At 36.6% G+C, this 21,067-nt stretch overlaps 1 protein-coding gene across 5 annotated transcripts in view; it reads left to right on the plus strand.

The window, feature by feature from the left end:
* MAEA (macrophage erythroblast attacher, E3 ubiquitin ligase) overlaps positions 1-21,067 on the plus strand; it is a 55,086-nt gene that overhangs the window by 30,267 nt on the left and 3,752 nt on the right. For 4 of the 5 annotated variants that reach the window (XM_074821902.1, XM_074821901.1, XM_074821904.1 and 1 more), the window contains 4 exons: positions 7,391-7,513; positions 8,396-8,509; positions 10,535-10,611; positions 17,982-18,090. In XM_074821902.1, the coding sequence (XP_074678003.1) occupies positions 7,391-7,513; positions 8,396-8,509; positions 10,535-10,611; positions 17,982-18,090 (423 nt within the window). The remainder of the gene's footprint in view (positions 1-7,390; positions 7,514-8,395; positions 8,510-10,534; positions 10,612-17,981; positions 18,091-21,067) is intronic. The other variant, XM_074821903.1, reaches the window with a different exon arrangement.

A 21,067-nucleotide genomic window follows, 5' to 3' on the forward strand; every position in this document is an offset into this window, starting at 1 on the left:
GTCACCACCTATGCCATTGTTTTCTTAATAATTTGTGTTTCCCTTTGCTCTCAATGTAGTTTATACATCCTCTGCATTGACTTTGAAGGCACTGTTGTAACCAGCAGCCTTTTATTCCTCATCTTGTACAGGGGCAGACAAACTGGGTGGCGGACTCAATTCATGTTACTGCCATCAAAACTTACTGCAGTGTCCCACTTTTTTTTCTTTCTGCATGTTTTCATGTAGGCAATGTTACTGTGGTGTGTTCCAGCCTTCCTGCTCCTGCCAACTGATGTCTTTTTCACTGTTTCTGCACTTCAGAAGTATGCATACCTCTTTCTTCTTCCCCAGATGGTTCTGTTTTCTACCTTGTAGCCCCTTGTGTCTGCCTTGTTCCCAAGTTGTGCAATGATGATCATGGCATCTAGATGATCCCTGGATTTGCTGTGTATCCATCACAGAGGAAACTTTAACAAATTAATATAGAAGACTGATTTGACCTTTTTGTTTGTAACTGTTCATTATTGCATTTCTATTTCAGTTTTATAGACCTAAATTATATTGAAGTTTATGTTGCAAGTTGAGGGTGTGTAGTTCAAATGTGAATAGTCATTGAAAGCTTAAGACAGCTTTTTTGAAGTTGTTGTTTTAGAGTGGTCTAAGTAAGTGTTTATTGTATTTCATCTACAAGTACTTTAAATGAATGCTTACTGTACTACTGAATGCTGAAGTGCATCAGCGAAGCCTTTTTTAATATGAAGCTCTTACGCATGTAATATGTATAGATACATAGTCAATCTTATTAAAACTGTCATTGGTACATACTCATGGCAACAAGCCACTGATAGCTTGAGGCATACTAGCATATTTTCAATTTTGTATAGATGCTAGTAGGCAATTAAAAATAAAAAATTTGCATCTTGAAAAAATACATAAGCAGCATCTTACAGTATTATGAATCACCTACTTTATACAACAAATAGCCTATTTTATAATTGTTGTTTTTTTCCACCAAGGACCCAGTCTTCTCTACAAAATGCTACTTTTTCCACCTCAAACAAATCTTTTTTTTTTCCTTGTCTTACACCTAACTTTTTTTGATGAATTATCTTGTTTTGATAATAGCTCATGGGGGATTTGAAAATACCTAGTTTTGTGTGTTTTAGTACTCATTTCTGTTTGGTTTTCAGCCTTGTTAAAGCTTCAGATTTCATATGTGAAACTTTCTGTGTTTTAATACATAAAATCCCTTATAATTCACATGAACATTTCTCATGCATTCCTTCTGACAGCTTTCCAGACTTGTGGCTGGAGATGTCATAAAATAGAAGTACTTCCAACTCATGCGCAGAGTGGAGGCTGATGGAGAGGAATGACTTTACCCGATTGTTCCAATTCAAAAAATGCTATATAAATTAAAACCCTCACATGAACACCACATAAATTTCCAGCAAAACCTATATTGCTACTTCAGAAATGAAAAGCTATATTGCTACTTTAGAAAGTTCTTTCTTACATAGAATCAAATCCATAGTTGCTCTTTTGTTGTATGTGGTGCTGAAAAGTATGAGCGATCTTCTTGGTGAATTTAGAGCCACATGTCTAGATCTGAAACTGCATATTGAAGAGGGTTTTTTTTATATTTGGGAATGGACTAATGAAAACACTTACTTTATCTATTAGAGATAAAATAATTACTGACTCTTTAAAAACTATTTGTAGTGAATTTCAAATGTTTACCTGCTGTGAAACAGAAACTGTACCTCTCATACTAATCTACACATTGCTATCTTTTATGACTGCTTAAATTACAATAATTCATTAGTTTCACAAAAAATTTTAGTTTGCTTGAGGTGTAAAGATGTTTCACTTTTTAAAAAAAAAAAGTTGGATAAAGGCTTCTGTGTACGTGCTGATGCCTAAATAGAAAGTCAGAGCTTTCTAAAGGCATCCTAGGGCACTCTTAAATTGCCATGTTTGAAGAGGTCACTTCTAGTATGTGACTAAAACAAAACTCTTAGGTGGAGTTACTGTTGGTGAACTTTGATATCATACTTTGGCTAGTGAGGTGCAGTTGGTTTGTACTGAAGTGAATAAAATTGGCTTGAGGTCTTTTGAAATAAAAGAATTTAGTGGAATACTTGACCATATTACCAGCAGTTGCACAAGTCCTACCAAAGAAGTAAGGCAAGCAAGTTTGATAGGCATTCACTACTTTTAGCAAGACTCTGCTTTTTTTTTTGTGTTTACTTTTTCCTGTAAATATGGGGAACTGCTACTGCTTTTTTCCAATTCACCACTGAATTCTCTTAATGGTTCGGGACCTTAAAGTTACAGACTTTGTAGTCTTAAATTAAAGGTAGTCCACACTTTGATATATGGTTGACAGTTTCTCACTTGGTTCACAATTTTGTAATAGACATAGCTTGTTTAATTTCAAATTCATGCGAAGCTAAAATATCTACCAGTTAAAAAAAAATACCCTACTACCTTTATATGCTCCATTATTTCACATCTATTATTTTTCAAATATTTTTTGAAAATATTTTCAAGTATTTTTGTGAATCACTTGTTCTTCCTTTCTGTAGCACAACCATGTAAATTCATTAAATTCTGAGACCATTTTCATTTTCCTCTTAGTTTTGGTGTCTCAAGCTAGTGTTCAAAGCAGTGATCATTTTTCATTACAAAGCAGTTAATCCATGACTTCTACAATTCATGGAGCCTGGCTTCCTTCAGGTTGGTTCTATAGCTGATATAAGCTTTACTCTGAATGTCCTCTCTGTGGGGAACTTCAGCAGATCTTTCCAGTGTTGACTCTTTGTTTAATAACTAGTACACGTTGGCTGCAATGTGTCCCTCCAGTGAGGGCAGACGCTGGAGTCTCCTGAAGAGAAGACACTGCTAAGGAGAGCAACCTGGCAAGGGGTGAGATCCCCTGAGAATTCGGCTCTTGTCAACTCCTGCTCACACTGACCAGAGAGTCCAAAAGCTGTTCAAAGGAGGCGACATGCATATACATGCTTGGGATGTTCTTACTAACAACCGATCTCAGAAAATGGAAATGCCATATAGGGATATAGCTTTTATGTTGGCCAGGAGTGTATATGTAGTAATAATCATCATAAAGGAATCTTCATTCTTCATAGCATTTTATACCTTAATAATTGGAGTTCTGTGCAGAATCATAGGGTTGGTAACCTCCCTCCCTGGAGGCATTTGCAGCTTAAGAAGCAGTGATATTTTAAAAGCTATATATATGTAAATCAGGCAGAGCACAGGGTGATGAATAGATTTATTCTTTGTTTAAATAAGTGTCTCTGACTTCACTTAAGTGTCTTCAGTCTTCAAGTGCAGTTTTCTCTAATAATAAATGGTTCTCTCTACAGTTTGCACTGTTGTAATGGAATTAAATAGTCCTTTTATGATAAAGTTCATCCAGCGCTTAGTTACCCTTCTGGTAACTGGTTAGTGACTGTTGAATAGAAGGGAAGGTTAGTTCACTTCAGTCCAACAGGTTTTTTTAAGCAGAAATGTAATATCTAGGTGGTAGTTCCTTGCTTGTACTAAAAGAATAAGAATGTGTATGCTGTGTTTCCCCTCTTTAGTGTTTGGATAATTGTCAGTAATACTTGTGGACAGAGTTCTTGAGCCATTTCAAACTGTTTTTCAGTACAATTGCGGAAGCCTAACTAAATGCAAGTTTGATGTTAATGAGTCTTCCTACCCAACGTCAGGTATTCTGCATTTGTAAGCAAGTTAAGGCAAGGTAATCTAGGCAAAATTATCATGGTGGTGATGCACAGGAGGCTGGAAAGTGCTAAGAGTTAGGCTTTGTAACAATAGTGAAATAGCCCTGCGCAGTGCAGGGTTCTCTTATACTTCTTCAGTACTAGAAGTATTGCAGTTGCTTTTACAATGTGAAAACTGAAGTTGTGAAATGAAGGAGGACTTTACAGTGTTGCAAAAGATGCTAATTAAAGACTTGAGAATTGCTTTTTAATTTATATACAAGTCAGAAAACGTTTGCCATGATGCTGAATGCTATGTTCAGTTGGAGGGGGAGTGTGCATCAACAGATTTCTTGCTTCAGCTTTTTCTCCACCTGCAAAACTGGTGGCAATATTTCTCTAAAATTGCATATTTACATTCACTCAAGTTTATATGTAAACAAATTTATATAAGAGACTCTTCTTGTAACAGCGTATTAAATCTTAATGCTGTTTTGGGAACTGGGACAATGTATCTGCATGGTCTACAGCTTATGTAACTCAGAATTGCAGAATACCTTCAGAAAACTGTTCAGGATTGGGGTCTTAATGGGGAACTTTCTGACTTGAACATGAGATACTGCTTACAACTGCCAACAATTCTAACTGGTTCCCATCCATACAAGATGTGGCAGACAAGTAGTTCTCCAGCACTGGCCTATGTAGAAGAGCTGTGTTGGTTATGAAAAAGCCACATAATCCTCTAATACTCCTTACTTCTATTGCCTTAGTCTTGATTAATGAAATACACCATGGAGAAGCATCAAGAGTAGGCACCACCAAAAAAGGAAGATAGGAAAGCATGGTCAGATTAAAAAAACTTGGGTGACATAAGCATGTATGGGTTTTTTTAAGGTTTATTACATAATTGTATCTTGGTATTTTTCTTCTATCTGAATGATTAAGACTTTTTATCAAATGTGAAAGCTGTTTCTTTCCCTACAGATAGATTTTTTTTTTTCAATGCTTTTTTTATATTGTTCCCTTTCTATCTAGTCAGAGAAGAGAATCCTATTTATTGGTGCAATTCAAATGTGATTCAGTTCTAAAAGAAACTCTTTTAATAAAAAATGTTCTCCTCTGTTTTCTGGATACATACTGTCTATTTAATAGAGACGGCTGCCAAGCTTTGACTTTTTGGCAACTGCAAATCTAATTAGCATTTCTGTACCAAATAGAACCTTTTTTATCTTAAATTTGCAAAAGGAATGTAGGAATTCTCTTTTTATTTAAGAGAATTTTGTCTTTCTCTGCAGCAACTACAATCTTTTTGCTCATAGCTGAGGGTTGCTATACTAACACCTGATTGATAAATGCATTTAGTTGGGATTCTCTTACCAGCTCATTGACTTTACACAAATGCTGCCCTTATGGTTCTTTAAAAAATAACTTTTTTTTTGTGATGAAGCTTAAACTATAAAAAGCTAACAAATTAGATGGAACCAGTGATTTATTGTCTGCCTAGCATATCCAGTCCTTTTTTAATGTAGAAGAAAAAGAAAATGCTTTTGTTTTAATTCGGTGTAAAAGCAAATGCTGTTCGTTGAGAGGACACATAGCTCAAAAGCTTGAGGAGATGTATGGAGATGTTATTAGTTTTAACTCAAATTCAATCATCTTCCCATTCAGCAGCTATGTGGGAAAATATGCAAGCAAGATTATGAATGTGGTTGCATTACATGTCAAATTACTTATACAGATGAGTTACATAGGCAAGAGGTTGTTTTTTTGTGGTCACCTTATCAGCACAGGGGAATAATGCAGTTCTTTTTTCCACTTGAGAATATCATCAGAAGAACTTTGGAATACCAAAAAAGAATAATGCTCTCATGTGCTTGTAGGAAAAATTAATAAATACATTAATTCTTTTTGTGGAATAGTTTGGCATCCTTTCACTCCATTTGCCAACACAATGATAAAATTATTTTTTTTTATCCTTAAGGGGATAGGAGGAGTCAGTGACAGTCCAGTCTTAATTTTGTTCTATAAACTTGTAACTGCTTTAGCTATGACCTCAGTTTGACTTATCTGGATTTGATACCAATAGAGCTGTATGACACCCTTTATTCTTCTGATGGTATAATGGTTTTGTTGCTGTGGTCATACAATCTATAAAATGTAGTTGCCTGTCAACTATCCTTAATGTTTTAGTTTTTTGAACTCGCATTCAAGTTGTAAGAGAGAAAGCTTTACTAAAAGCTGCAACTTGTGCTGCACTTCAGAAATACTTGTGGCCTGTTTATATTTTTGTAAATAACCATTCTGACAAACCTGACATGATCTGGTTCATTTTTCCAATAGTGTTAGACTTCTGTTATAAGGAAAAACTGGCTAATGAAATGCAAGATGTGAATGTGATATGCCTGCTGCTACTTCTATTTTTTTATCTTTGTCTCAGGGAGGTATAAATTCTAAGACTAAGTGTATTCAGCTGTTCTAACAGCTGAAAATGCCATCTATTTCTCAGCGTTGTGTTGCTCAGAGCTACTGTAATATTTGTGATATTCAGCATTTCAGTTGTATAATTTTCAGCATTTTTCTGTGAAGTCTACAGAACTTGTTCAAAATAAGAGTGCATATTAATCTTAATACTTTAGTACTGGATTTGTGTTTGTGTATTGAATATGGCTTCCCACAGTGTATTTTTTTCAGTGAAGTATGAACTGTCACAGCATGATATATTATGCAGCTCCAAAATAACTTCTGGCGGTGCCAATTCAGAATGGATCCAGTTCATATTGTTTGGGAACATCTACACAAGTCTCTTTTTCAGCAGAAATATATGGAAAAAAAAATTTTTTGGTACCCTAGTAGATCTTAAATTGTTTTCAATCGTGTTTGCCTTGATTGGTATGAATGTGTAAAGCTGCTGGTAATTAAGAAGTAGCATAGGTACATTACAGGTTTGCCCGAGGCAAATTTGATAGTAGATTGCTGCTTTTTCTTCAAAAACATCTACTTGTGATAAGCGCTTGAGGAATCTTGTGGCTCACCTGTTGCCTAATTGCTTTTTAATATAGTAACTTTGTTTTACGACCTCAGTGTCAGATGTTGTAGACACAACTACTGTAAGGAATTGAAGGTCTGGAGCTTACAACATTAAGCAAGTGAGAGAGAATATATTAGAGAGTTCAGACCATGTAGGACTTTGTGTAAAACTCCATAGTTACAGCTGGCTAGGTAAAGTAGGTTTAGATTTTCCTCTTTTTTTGTAGTTCGTGCTCACTTTAGCAAATGTTATGACATTGTCGTGGTCCAGTTGACATGGTAGGCCAGGCTTTGAGGAAAACAAGTACTCCTGGAAGTGTGAACTGCACTGAAGTGATCATGAGATCTGGTCACTTCCTGTGCAAAGCTCCTAGGTTTCATCTTTATGCTTTCTTTTTTTCTAGTTCTGTTGTATAAGTAGACTCAGAAAAATACTCTCACTATCTCACTACCAAAATATGTCAGAGCATGGAAATGCGGTCTTTTAAATATACTGTAATGTCTTTTTGTAAAGGACTATCCTAAAAACCAGAGGTATCTAGAACAAAGCCTTTTTTCCCCTCTGTATTTCAGTTCTGCTGAAGAGTGGATTGCTGTGTAAAGTATCAGTACAATTTAGTATGACCTGCTTTCCTTTTTGTTTTTTGAAGGACTTGGTAAATATTGAGATGTTTTTGACTGCTAAAGAAGTGGAAGAGTCATTGGAAAGACAAGAAACTATGACTTGCTTGGCTTGGTGTCATGATAACAAATCCAGGCTCAGAAAAATGAAGGTATGAAAATGTAACGTGTTCATGTTTTGCTTAAACTGTGGCTTTCTAAACTACTTGGATACTTGATGTGGTCGATTTGGTTTAAAATATAGGTGTTAAATGAGGCCTTCTATAAAAGTAAGGACAGTAAAGTACAAAACTCTTCTTTTAAGAAGGTGTAGGTAGTTGGAGCTAAACTAGTTCATGCAAATGCCAAACCTGCAACTGGATGATAGGCCGTTTTATGGATGCAAGTGTTGTCTCAACAAATTATGCTCAAATAATAATATTTAGTTGGTTTTAATGTGATTTACAAATGTCTGAATGCAGAAGTATATAGTATCTTGATGCATGTGAACTTATATTTATAACTCTTTGCATCCTGCTGAAAATATAACTGGTTTATATATGAAGATGTCTTAAGAGTGAGATTAACTGGTAAACCTATGTCCTCAGGCCTAACACTGAAAGAAATCTCATACAGATTTTTGTCTTAGTATTTTTAAATGTTCTATATAAGAAAATAGAACTTGAGTGAAAAACTAACTTTCTGTGAGGAACTACAGTTGAAATGGGTTTTTTTTCAAAAACAAAAGCAGAGTCTAATCAAGTAATAAACACAGTAAGTCTTTCTCTAGCCATTGAATACCATGACCTGAACACGCTGTATACTTGTTCCTATGCAGTTGGTTTAGATTTCCTTGTCTCTTAAATCCTGCATTTCAAAACATGCTGTGATCTTTTATAGGGCTTGCAGAAATCTGTTTTTAACTGATATTAACCAAAATCCCTGCCTCCCTCAAAGATGTTTGTGTCTTACTTTTTAAACTAAGCGCTTTCTTTAACCAAAAATGTTTGAGTGCACTTAATGATAAGCAAAGAGTGACGTTCTCTGTCACTCAGGGGCGCCAAAATGAGAATGAACCGAAGATGGGACGCAAAAGTAAATCGGCCAGTGATTACTCTAAAGAAAATGATGATCTTGTTATGGAAACCATTAAAGGAAAACCAGAATTGGTATGTAAACACTATTGCATAATTATCCTACTAAAAAATTCCCCTTGTGTAATCCTAATATGTTAAGTAATATAAGAAATAAAATCTGAACATATTACTCTTTCATCACCTATCTTCAGCAAACAATAAATAAGGAAAAATCTTCCCCATCCCTCATTTTGGAAAACAACCACAACAAAAAAATCTATTTCTGCAAGCCCTACTCTTTTCTTTTTTTTTTTTCTTAAAAACAAACAAAAACCAAAACTAAGGCTGTGAGAGATCAAAGTTGAAAGAAGAGAAATCACTATGCTTCTTTTTGAAACACAAAGAAACATTTCTTTCTGGTTGCTTAGCTGCTCATCAAGGTTAATGTTCTAAAATCCCAGCCACCACCTTAATGCAAGCCTAATCTAAAAACTAAACTATGTTGGCCTGGGAAAGCACGCACTCCTATAGTCTTTACAGATGTGAGCTATATAAACTCTTACAAATAGCTGCTATGGAATTGTTTGAAGATACACAAAGTTGAAATATATGCATCATCTGATTGTCTAGGACTATTTTCTTCTAGTTAAACTTGTCTGCAGAACCCATACAGCCATTGGCTTGCTGCTTACTTGAGGATCCATGAAAACAGAACATGAATTCTGAATATTGTTTTGGGATGTTGGTTTTCTGCTGTTAAAACATTTTAATGAAATACTAAGCCCTCCATATTTAGTATCATTAACAAATAAAAAGCTTGATCAGTTTTTAGTAGAAACAAACTTAGCTAAAATTCTAAATGAGGGCTTTGTGTAGATTTGAGTAACAGGGTATTTTAAAATAGTCCTAACTGAAAATTTCAAAGTAGAGAAGAAATTTTTATTCTCTGCTAAACATGGGCTTGAGTACAGAAAAACACGTAGTTGGAAAATAATTTATTTTCTATTCCTTAAGTATATTTTAACATATGACAGAATGTATTGTTTTTAATGTTTGAATGGCTTACATTTCAAGTCTTAAAATAAGCAATTGTTGTAATGTGTGCATTAGTCATCCCAGGCAGTTAACTGATACAAATTTGGAGTTGCTCAAATTCTTGCTGAAGTCACTGAGGAATTTTGATATTACTGTGCTGATGGACAATAAACAAAAGGCAACTATTCATTAGAAGCATGGGGGAAGAAAAAAAACATTTGCCAAATGGAGCAGGGTAACTCAAGGAATACATTTCTTTTCAAGATTCAGAGGATTTTTGGTTTTCGTTGTTTTCTTAAAGTAATAAAACAGTTGACTGTGTCCCTATAAAGAAGCATAGTGACTTGTTCTTTTATGGGGGGAGAATCTTTTTCTTTTTAATTCCACATATTCAAAGTTTTTTTATAGATTTTGTGAACTGGTGATGGAATTTGATTTAAAGGGACACTGTCAACTTCATTAGGCTTCAAATTTTACCTTTTTCCAAAAACAGGTAAATGCCACTTGGTTTTCTTGTTTGAGACTTGTTTCCAGCATGGCTTTTAGATGTTTGACAAGAAGAGCGGGATAGAAGTTTGAAGGGAGGGAGGGAGGGGATTGCAGCAACGTAAACTCTGTGCTGGTTTTTGTTAATATTGGGGACTTCCAAAACAGTATTCAAAGACTTGTTTTTTCCTTGCAGTCTTCTGGGTAGACCTCTCTTGTCTAAATTATCTTGTAGCCCCAAACTTCTGTTGAATCTACTACTTTAAATTGTAAGAAAGTACAAAGAAACCACCTGTTACTCTCACTTGCATCTCAGGTAATGATGCTTTCAGTCATTAGGAAAAAGTTCATCCCTGTTAAATACTGAAGTTTTGAGCGAGGCAAGAGGAGGAGGTTTTTGTTTGCTTTTAGGGAATTCTGAGCTGATGTCTTGTCCATAAAGTCAGAATTTCAACTTTTTTTGCATGAATGCCTAAAAGCAAGCAAACAAGGTTGCATGTTATTAACACTTTCTTTTTGTTGTGCACATGTAGTACTTAACATACTGTGCAGTGCAGTTTTAGCACCTTCTAAGACCCTTCTTTTCTTTAATCTCAGAGCTGTCTGGAGTTCAGCCTAAGGATTCAGGAGTTCATTGAACTCATTCGACAGAACAAGAGACTGGATGCTGTGAGGTATGAAATTAGGATGCTTACTAAACAATTTTCTTAACAAGATGGCATTATGTTTCATTAGAGACATGTGACTATTATTGCAACACCCAGAAGCCCCACTACTTTAAAGGATCTTGCTAGTATGAACAGTCTTTGTATTTAAGCTGGGGTTGATTTTTTTCTTTTTTTTTTTTTAAAAAGCAAGATGTCATTCCACGGGTGCATCCTTTTAAAAACTTAATGTTGTCACTGCAACTCTGCATCTTCTTACTCTTCAAAATCAAGCTTTAGAGAATTAATCTGTTTTATAAAACAATTGTATTTTCTGGTGGCATACAATGTAATGAACATATTTACCCTTAACTAATTTTCAAGAGGTACAGGTAGCTTCTCATAGGAACTCGTTGCAGCTTTAATCACAAAAAATACTAAAAGGTTAATAAAACACTCATCTAACATTTCAATTATGACTGAATTCTCTTCTGCTTTACGATCTTCATTAAACATTATGTTTTACAAGTTATGCTTTAGACCAGGTTCAGCTTTTGTATTGAATGTATAATTTGGAGTTCTGGTTTATCATGTATGTGAGAATAACGAGTTATGTTATGTTACCCCCATTCCCTTCCCCAGCTCCAAATGAAGAAACCAACTCAATATCCATTTTCACCTCTTTTGAACTAGTTCAGTGAGGACTACTTCAAGAAGAAAGTGACACTGCCCAAGGTGGTGTGAATCAGTAACGGAACTAGAGTCAGACTTAATCGCTGCCTGACTTCAACCATGAGACTGTCTGGCGATACTTATAATGCACATAAAGCAATTATGCTTTTAACTTAGTGGTTCTGATTTAAGGTGTTGGAATAATGTTCCAGGATAACACAGGAAACCAGTTCTGCTGAAATGAGTGGAATTTTGATACTGGGACTATAAAATGTGTTGAGAAATTTGATAAGCAGGGATCTTGTCATCATCACAAAGTATGATGCAGGTGGCAGAGCTACTGGAGCTTACACATGGACAAGGGAGAGGGGAACTCACAGCAGGTTCTGTTTCATAAGAATATTTAAACCTAGGAAGAGATGACAAGTTTTATAGCCAGACTTGAAGCCTTGCTAATACATTCTGGTGATAACACTGTTGCCGTTTAACACTTCTGACAAGTTTTATTTTAAGGAAGTTGCAAGTCTTACTACTGCCTTTAAAAACAGAAATTGAAAACAGCAGGAGGCTTGTATTTGTGACAGGGCTGCGTTTTGGTCAAAGGAGCAGCAGTATAGAAAATATATGAAGTATCATAAGTACAGACTGAAAGCTTTCTAGTGCATTCACAAGTTTTAGATGTATAAACTTTTCTGCAGGGCAAACCACATAACTTTTCTTGAACAGAATGGATAAGAAAGAGTTAGTTGTTTCAAAAACAAGAATAAAGGAAAAAGTGCGAGTATGTGGAGAGGCCAGTATAATAGTAACACAACTCCCAGAGTTACTCACCTTAAGTTTTAGAGTTATTTCCAGTTGTTATTTCTAACTTCATTCAAATGTGTTGCTTGCTTTGAACTAACTCATATCACTTCTACTTTGCCCTACTTGGTGCTAAATCTCACTGTTTAGGCCCTAGCAGTGCAAATGCGCAGTCTGATAAACTCCAGCTAATTTTAGTGTTAATAACTTAAAAAAACCCCACAACCTACATGCTGTCATTTAGATATGTGCTCTTACCCTTTGATAGAGTTGTCAAATCCTAAAGAATTGTCAGATATTTATGAAAAGGATGAAAGACACTCAACTACATTATCTGTCTTCTGAAGCCCATGGTGCTCTTTATGTCCAACGAATACTATGCCTTTGTGTCTTTAGCTTTCTTCTCTGCTAAGTCTGCTTGTTTGCCAAACGTGCAGTCATGCATCTTAACAATGAGTAGTCCATGCTCTAAATACTATTTTATTTGAGCTGCTGCTTCCTTATGTAGCTCGGAAACCAGAGGGCAGGCATAGAGCTGAAATAAGGAGGTAGGCTGAGAACTGGAACAAAGTAGATAAGGTCATTCTGTATTTTATTTTTGTTACTCGATATTTCTTCTCCTCTGATCCCTCTTCCATATCAGAACTGTTAAAATCTGCAAGCTGTCAACCTTCAAGAGGACTCAGCACTCTGGACGTGGAATAACTTATACTACCATAGCCTCTGAGGTTTAAAACTTACAGCTTCTATCTACGTTGCAAATAAGCATCCATATTAAATGTTAGGGGTGAAGCATGTATGTTCCATACATCTATTGAAATTCAGGGTTGACACATTTTACACTCAGCGATTATAACTTGCCAGTCATAACAGTGCTGCTTTAACTTCATAATGTCTTGTAAAATGAAAAGGAGCTGCAGAAGTCCTTCTCTATCTTAACTCCTTTTTAACAGAGTGGGTGTACATTCAGAGTTCAACATCTCAATGCTTTCCTTAAATAATGTGGCTTAAAAATGCTAGTTTTTACCATTTCATTCTACTTGGCTTTAAAATAAATACGTAATGAATAAGGGAATATATTTTGCGAAGGTGTAGCATAAATCTCATTGCTTCTAGCAAATCGTTGCAACTTGTGTTTTTATTAGCTTGCTTCTGTTAAGTGCCTGCAGCAGGATTCTTTCAGTATTGTGTCCATGGTGCAATAAATAGGTCAGGCATCCATTAGAAAGCAGAGAAAGGCTGTTTACCAAGTAGTTTCCTGTATGAGTGGAACTCTGAGAACTGACATTTTGTTGAAACGCAGCTGGTGTTTAAATAAGTTTGAAAGCTTTGCTTACTGCCTGCTGAGAACCTCTAAAGTGACATATTGCTTTTAGGTTAAGATTGATGTGAGCTTTAAAATTATACATCTTATTTAATAAATGTTTGAATTTCTGTAGTTTTTAGAATATGAGTACAAACAGACTTTCCTCTAAGGTAGCTTATCAGAGTAGTCTTGAAAGTGCAAATTTCAAGACTACCAAAACTATTTCTTGAATACAAGAGTAAATATGTTAAGTACATCACAAAGTTTTTTGCCTGGTATCATTAGCCTTTAACTCCCACAGTCTCTTTAGTTGGGTTTGTTTTTTATTTAAACTCATACCTATTACAGTACAATGAACGAATGATGACACTAACTTCACACTTCTGGGGCTCTCATTTCATTCTGGAAAATCTGACCGCCTTCTACTACTTTGCTCTTATGAGATTCTAGAAATACATCGAGTTCTTAGCTAAAAACTTCGCAAAAACACCCTGTGCACTTCTTGTTCTTGGGATACAAAGGACAAAAAGAGTAAGTAAAAATAGATGATGATGCACAGACTTAAGAGAAAGTGGCCACAGTCTATTCATTTTAGTAAACTTCTATAAGGATGAATAAACACTTTGTTCCTTTATTTTTATTATGGTGGGGGTGGGGTTGAACAGATGTATGAAAAAATAAAACTTTTGAGTGCTTTGAGTATAAGTTTTGCTAGTAATAATGGTCTCTGAGATAAAGGCATTCAGGTAGTGGTCAGAAAGTCCTTTCTTGATAATACCTTATGTTTGTGTTAATTGCTACTTCCTGACAAGTATGTTCACTCTTAGATTCAGGCATATGTAGATAGACACATACACACTGTATAGCTTATACTTCAACTTAATGTACCCTTAGCAGACAGTAAACTGTAAAAGTTCAAGTCTTTCATAAATGTCCTTTCATTCTTCAATTTGTCAAGAACAGTATGTCTGCTGTACCTGCTTGGGCTAGAGTAACAGCTATTTCAAACAGAAGATGATGGACTTTGTCCCCACAGAGTTTACAGAATTTGAAAAACCAAATTTTCTACCTATTACTTTGATCTGTCACAAGCATTTAGTTAGTGGTTTCAGTGATGGTCTACTGGCCATAATTAAAAATGTATTTTTTAAAAAAAACTATAGCCCCTTGCTCTAGCTATACTGACTAGTGTGTGCTAATGGTGGTAAAACCGTTGTAAATAAGCATTGTAAGGTTAATATATGCCTCCAAGAGCATAACATTTGCACAGAGAGATGGAAATAGCTGAATGAAAAGGCAAGGGGTGAATAATGGCATGAGGGCAAATAAGGTGTTATTTAAATGTTGTGCGTTCACGAGTACTCACATAGTACTGTTTCTTGCTTTGCAATCTAAAAAAGACTTCAGAGTGCTATGAATTAATTGAACTTGCTTCTCTTTTAAAGGATATCTTGCTTCATTTTAATTTCTCTGTGTTTACACTCAGAGGATGAGTTCAGACATTAGCATGGCAGGCTTTGTGGGAAAACTTCCTTGTGTCATTAAGGGACGCAGGTAGAAGGGAAAGTCAGGAGATGAAGACTAACAAAAGGTCACTTAGAAAACCTGCTTCCTTCTGGCTGAACCCAAAATGGCCACCACATGCCAGGATGTTCAGTACTTTGCGAATGATGGAAATGTTGGATTGCTGAGCGCTTCTTCTTTGAATGGCTAACACATGCATAGTGATTGCATATTTTACATAAACAAAATGAAGTGTTAATACTAGCTCTTCTCGAATGCATACAGTAAGTGTAGCCAGTATTTGCTGTTGCAGCTCAGGGTCTTCCTATAAGTAAGGGGGATTTATTGTTGAAATACTGTAAGAGCAAATTTTCAAGGCCTGACGGGGGGAGTAGGACCACGGTACTAACAAGGCTGGTGCAAAACTGAAGTACCACTTCTGTCTTATAGAATGGTTTGGATTGGAAGGGACCTTAAAGATCATCTAGTTCCAACCCCCGTGCCATGGGCAGGGACACCTTCCACTAGACCAGGTTGCTCAAAGCCCCGTCCAACCTGGCCTTGAACACTGCCAGGGAGGGGGCAGCCACAACCTCTCTGGGCAACCTGTTCCAGTGCCTCACCACCCTCACAGTGAAGAATTTCTTCCTTGCATCTAATTTAAATCTACCCTTTTTCAGTTTAAAGCCATTACCCCTTGTCCTATCACTACATGCCCTCGTAAAAAGTCTGTCTCCATCTTTCCTGTAGCCCCTTTAAGTACTGGGAGGCCACTATAAGGTCTCCCCGGAGCCTTCTCTTCTCCAGGCTGAACAACCCCAACTCTCTCTAAGCCTGTCCTCATAAGGGAGGTTCTCCAGCCCCCTGAACAGCTTCATGGCCTCTTCTGGACCTGCTTGAGCAGGTCTGTGTCCTTCTGATGTTGGTGCCCCCAGAGCTGGACACAGCACTGCAGGGGGGGTCTCATGAGAGCAGAGCAGAAGGGAAGAATCCCCTCCCTCAACCTGCTGGCCACACTTCTCTTGATGCAGCCCAGGATATGGTTGGCATTCTGGGCTGTGAGTGCATGTTGCCAGGTTGTGTTGAGCTTCTTGTCAACCAACACCCACAAGTCCTTCTCCCCAGGGCTACTCTCAATCCATACTCTGCCCAGCCTGTATTTGTGCTTGGGATTGCCCTGACCCATGTGCAGGACCTTGCACTTGGCCTTGTTGAACTCCATGAGGTTTGCACGGACCCACCTCTCCAGCCTGTCCAGGTCCCTCTGGATGGCCCATCCCTTCCCTCCAGCGTGTCGACCACACCACACAGCTTGGGGTCATCGGCAAACTTGCTGAGGGTGCCTCGATCCCACTGTCCATGTCGCTGACAAAGATGTCAAACAGCGCTGGTCCCCACACCGACACCTGAAGAACACCACTTGTCACAGAGCACAAGTGCATAGTGATCAGTTCTTTTAAGATGACTTTTCTTCTCTCTCATGTGTGCACATGCAATAGTTTAGCTTAACTGATAGGTCTGAATTTTTTGCTTTGCCAAAACTTTCTTTTAAATGGTTATCGCTTTCATCTGCAGCTCTGCGCTAGAACTTAGTTTAGCATTCTTCCCCGATGTCCAGGCTGCCTAGTCTTTTCTCTCAGGCCATGGATTTTGTACTTCTGCTCTTATAACAGTAATCACCTGGAGAACAATATTTACATTCCTGAATTGCTCACCCAAAATAGGAAGTTGGGTGGAAACAGTCTGTCCTACATAACTTCCATTGCTTCCTGGTTTGGGTGGGAGAGGAAGTAGGAGTACTGAAACACTGCTAAAGAGACTGTTCTCATGGTATTGATGACCTAAGCGGAGTTAGTGGAACACAGAATTGGGGGGGGGACAACACACACACAACCAAAACAAAGCATTATCTAGATTTTTTTTTTTTAATTCAATCCATGAAATGGACAACTGGAAAATACTGTATATTCAAACAAGTAATTTGTACCTTTAAATAGATTTTAACTAGACTCTTTAAAAGTTAAAAAGAACAAACACTTACCAGAGTACTTCAGAGATGACTTGGTCTCTTCACCGTAATACAAACTGTGGAGAAAATACAGCACAGAGAAGACTTTTCTATGCTGAAGCAATGCCAGAAATTCCATTTAGTGCTGATTCTGTACTCAGGCTACTGTGCAACATCTGTGTACCACTGAAAACAGGTGCTTTTAGCAGCAATCATGCAGTTTAAAGGCTGGAGGGCTTTCCTGCACACTTAAAACTCCAACTTGAAAATTGATGATCTTGGGAAGACTAGATAGGGGAGGCTTTCATAGAGGATTTTAAAGTAGTTGAATGTTCTTATCTGATAAGAATTCTCTGGCTTCTTAGTATTAATTTCCTGAAAAATATTAAAGTTTGTATTTTTGCCTTAAGTACATTTCTGGTAATTCTGTCACTTCTTTCAGATATTCCAAGTTTTCAGCCTTGTGTGTATCTCTTACAATCAGTATGTGCTAAAGTACAAAAACTTGTACTGAAGTTCTACTTGAATTTTTTTTTTATTTCCCTGGCAAAAAAATTTGCTCTTAACAAGGTGTTTTCTACTGCATTACTCTGCAATTTCTTGTAGTCTGCACAGAAATTGATATTGCCTTCTAGCCTATACAAAAAAAAAAATCATTTATTCAAAAGTAAACATTCTCTCAAATGTCAGTATAAACAAGGTAGATATTTGAACACTCTTGATGTTTAATGGTTTGGAAGAGCTGATTATCAGACTGCATTTATCTCACTTGCAAGTGTATGCCAGAGGAGTGTGATACATTGAGCTTGCATAAGCAGAGACATTTCTTCTAATAATCATGGATCTGTCATTCTAGATGTAGGTGATGTAGGACTTCATGCTACAGTAAGAAGTTCTGGTTTCCAAGAAATTACAGTATAAAATTAGTAATTCTTGTATTTGCATTTGTAGGATGTATTTTTTTCAAGCCCTTTAAATGCATCACATTTTGGAGTTCATGTGTATTGAGAGCAGAATCCAGAGTTTTTCTCTGAAATCTTACATAATCACATACATCTACTTGATTTAGAAACTAGGCTATCTAATAAAGGTATAAATTCTGTATTTCAGACATGCAAGAAAGCATTTCAGTCAGGCTGAGGGAAGCCAGCTGGATGAGGTTCGACAAGTGATGGGAATGTTGGCCTTTCCTTCAGACACTCATATCTCCCCCTACAAGGTAATGTTTTGTTTCAAATTCAGTGGTACAGCAGAATAATAAAATACACGTTGCAGGTTTTTTTCTTTACAGGAAAATGCATTGATAATCTGAAGATCAAATGTGGTTCTAATTTTACTTTCTGAAATCCACCTTTATAATAATCCTTAATTTTAACAACCAGTCCTTACCTGTGCATTAATCCAGGTAGTATTTGTATTGTTGCCATTAGATCTTAATAGTAGCAGACAGATTTACACTGCACTAGGCTTACCACAAACCCAGCACTAAAGACCAGTGGGACTGGAATCGTATTACACAAATATACAGCAAGAGACAGAAAATGGGGAAGTACAAATCAAAAAGTAAGGTAGTTTTGTTCAACGTACTAGGCTGTGGCCTTAATACATCTGCAGTGGTTCTTAATTCTGCTTCTCAAATTACTGTTCTTGTGGTGATTGGAATGAAGAAAGGAAAGATGATCTGAAAGCAGTGTTTTTGAAAAGTATGTGCTCTTTCTTTAGATTATTTAAATTAATGCAGATATTAGTGGTAGTATCTACATCTAAATTTGATTCAAGCAAAATTCATAGGTAGTTACTGCTGCTACAGATTTTGAGTTTGTTCTCTGCTCATGTGCTAATTCACTTTTTTTTTAACTTGTCTACCTTCTGCCTCCAGTGCCAACAATTGAGCTGGCAGAGCAAAACAAGAATGCTGTGAAATGCCAAGCCAGTATGTGGCAATGCCAGTATAAACCTGTTTTTTAAACAATTGATTATGAAATCAATGATTTAACGATACAAACACCAAAAAAAAAAAAACCACCCCACACCAAACCAGCAATTCACAGAATTAGTGTGAATTTCTTTGCTAATCATAGAATCCTAGAAGGATCCTGGTATTTTCAATTCTACATTTGATGTGAGTTATGAGCATAAATGATAGATGTGTTAGAAGACTGGGTGTAAGACAGAGCTTTGTTTTAGTTGTTAGAAAGAAATAGGCAGGAAATAGAAATCCTGTGTTTTCTTCTAAGGGCTAGTTCGGACAGAATGTTTCGATGGAGAGCAAGGAGAAAAGCTAGTATTGTTTCATGTACAACCATACAGTGGGAACAAATTCCCTACTACTTTTTATGGATCTGACTTACAACATTCCAGTTTATAGAAGTTATGTTTGGGTTCTCCAATAATTGCCTAGATAAACAGAAGCATAGAGCGTACGCTTGTTTGGAGATATCTTTAATACATTGACTAGGAGTTCTGTGCGTAAATGGCTTTAAAATTGCTTTTACATCTGTGAGAAAGTTTGTCAGATCATAGCATCTCTAATCATTTGATCTTTATTAATCCAAGGGAAGAAACATCTTCTGAAACAAATGAATAGAACTTTCTCCAGCTTGTCCTATTTTTTAGGACTTCGGGGAAAACGTATTTCATGTTGTGGCAAAACAAGCTATTTTCTTTTGATATTCTTTGATCAAGCTTGTGTAGCTGTGGCTGGAATTATTCCAGCTAGACATTTAGTAAGCTGCTACTTTTGTGTCCCATCACCTAGGTTCTTAATCATAGGCTTTTCTTAATCATTAGTAGTACTTTATCTCTATTACGGATCTGTTGTAGGCTCTGTTACATCTTCTCAAGAATTGTCTTAAGGTCAGAACAAAAGCTTCATCCTGGAACTCCAGGAACATTCTGGCCTTAGATGGGGTAGGTGATAGAGCAAACAGACATGCAGTCTGATGGCAGAAACAGTGCTTTTTACTTTAAGGCAAGATACGTGTGTGTATTTACTTTTGCCCCTATCTGTATAGGTTCTCTGCCTCAGTTCTGCTTCTTGGTTTCGAGCATTTAAAGTCAAACAAATTTTGCTTATGTCCAGGATTCTTTCCTTTCCTGTAGATTTGCCTCCAAATCTTTCTGCCTCTTCCTCATGTGAATTTCTTTCGTGCTGTTTTTCTTCAACCAGAGGCCCACAGTTGATCCAACTGTTTCTGTTGCAAGACTTCTTCCTTTTTTTTCCTCTCACCTTAGTATTTCTGGTGGCTTTTTTGAATAATTTGAAATCCATCACTTGTACCCTTTTTCAGCTTCTGTGAAATTCCACTTTCTAAACACTTGGAAGAAACACACCAGGACTGATTTATGTGAGCTGCAACTCTTCCCTCCCTCATCCAAAGATGTTCTCAACTTAATGGGAGTTATTAAAAGTCTGTTGAACCTGTCTCCAAACTAACAGTCGTTTTGTCTGTGTTCATGGAGACATGCAGTTTAGTAATCTCAGCTAAGATTTACTAGTTGTACGTAAACCGCTTTTCACTGTTTAAGTAGTGAGTTTTTAGTTAGAGAGGAGGGAGAAATAATTCTGCACTTACTCAGACAACTGCTGTCAAAATCCAGTTTAGCACTTCTTTACTGTTGGCCTCTTACAGTTCTACAAGGTATTCCCCAAGTTTACCTGAAATATAGTTCTGTTAATGTGTAGTTTTAGGATAACGATGAAAAAATTATTCATAAAGCACTAAAAAAAAATTAATACTATGGTACCATTAAATCATTTGGATAGAAGTTCTCAAGCCAGTCTGATAGGGGTGGGAGAATTCCAGGATACAGGCTACAACAAAAGGCAGTGCTGGAATCCTTCCTTCTCCAGTGTCTTGACTTGAATGGACAGGGAACTGAGGAGAAGCAGAGTGGGCCAAGGTGGTGCAGAGCAAACCGTAAAGACTCAGTGTCTACATCATGGTAAAATCACTGCCTAGTAATTTTGGTATAACATGTTTTGAATTTGATGCTCAGTGTATTGTCTGTCACTAAGTCTTTGATTTTCTTCAAAAATCTGTTTTATAAACCAATCAATATACTAAAATATATTATTGTTTCTCCTAGTTGCCTCAAAGTGTAGCATGCACAGTTCATAATAGGAACTTACTTCTAAGATAAATAAACATTGTCACTTCTCACAACAAAAATGCGGGTTATGGATACAAAGGAGA

This window comes from Strix aluco, chromosome 4 (genome assembly GCF_031877795.1).
Source record: "Strix aluco isolate bStrAlu1 chromosome 4, bStrAlu1.hap1, whole genome shotgun sequence".
In the NCBI taxonomy this organism is placed as follows: domain Eukaryota; kingdom Metazoa; phylum Chordata; class Aves; order Strigiformes; family Strigidae; genus Strix; species Strix aluco.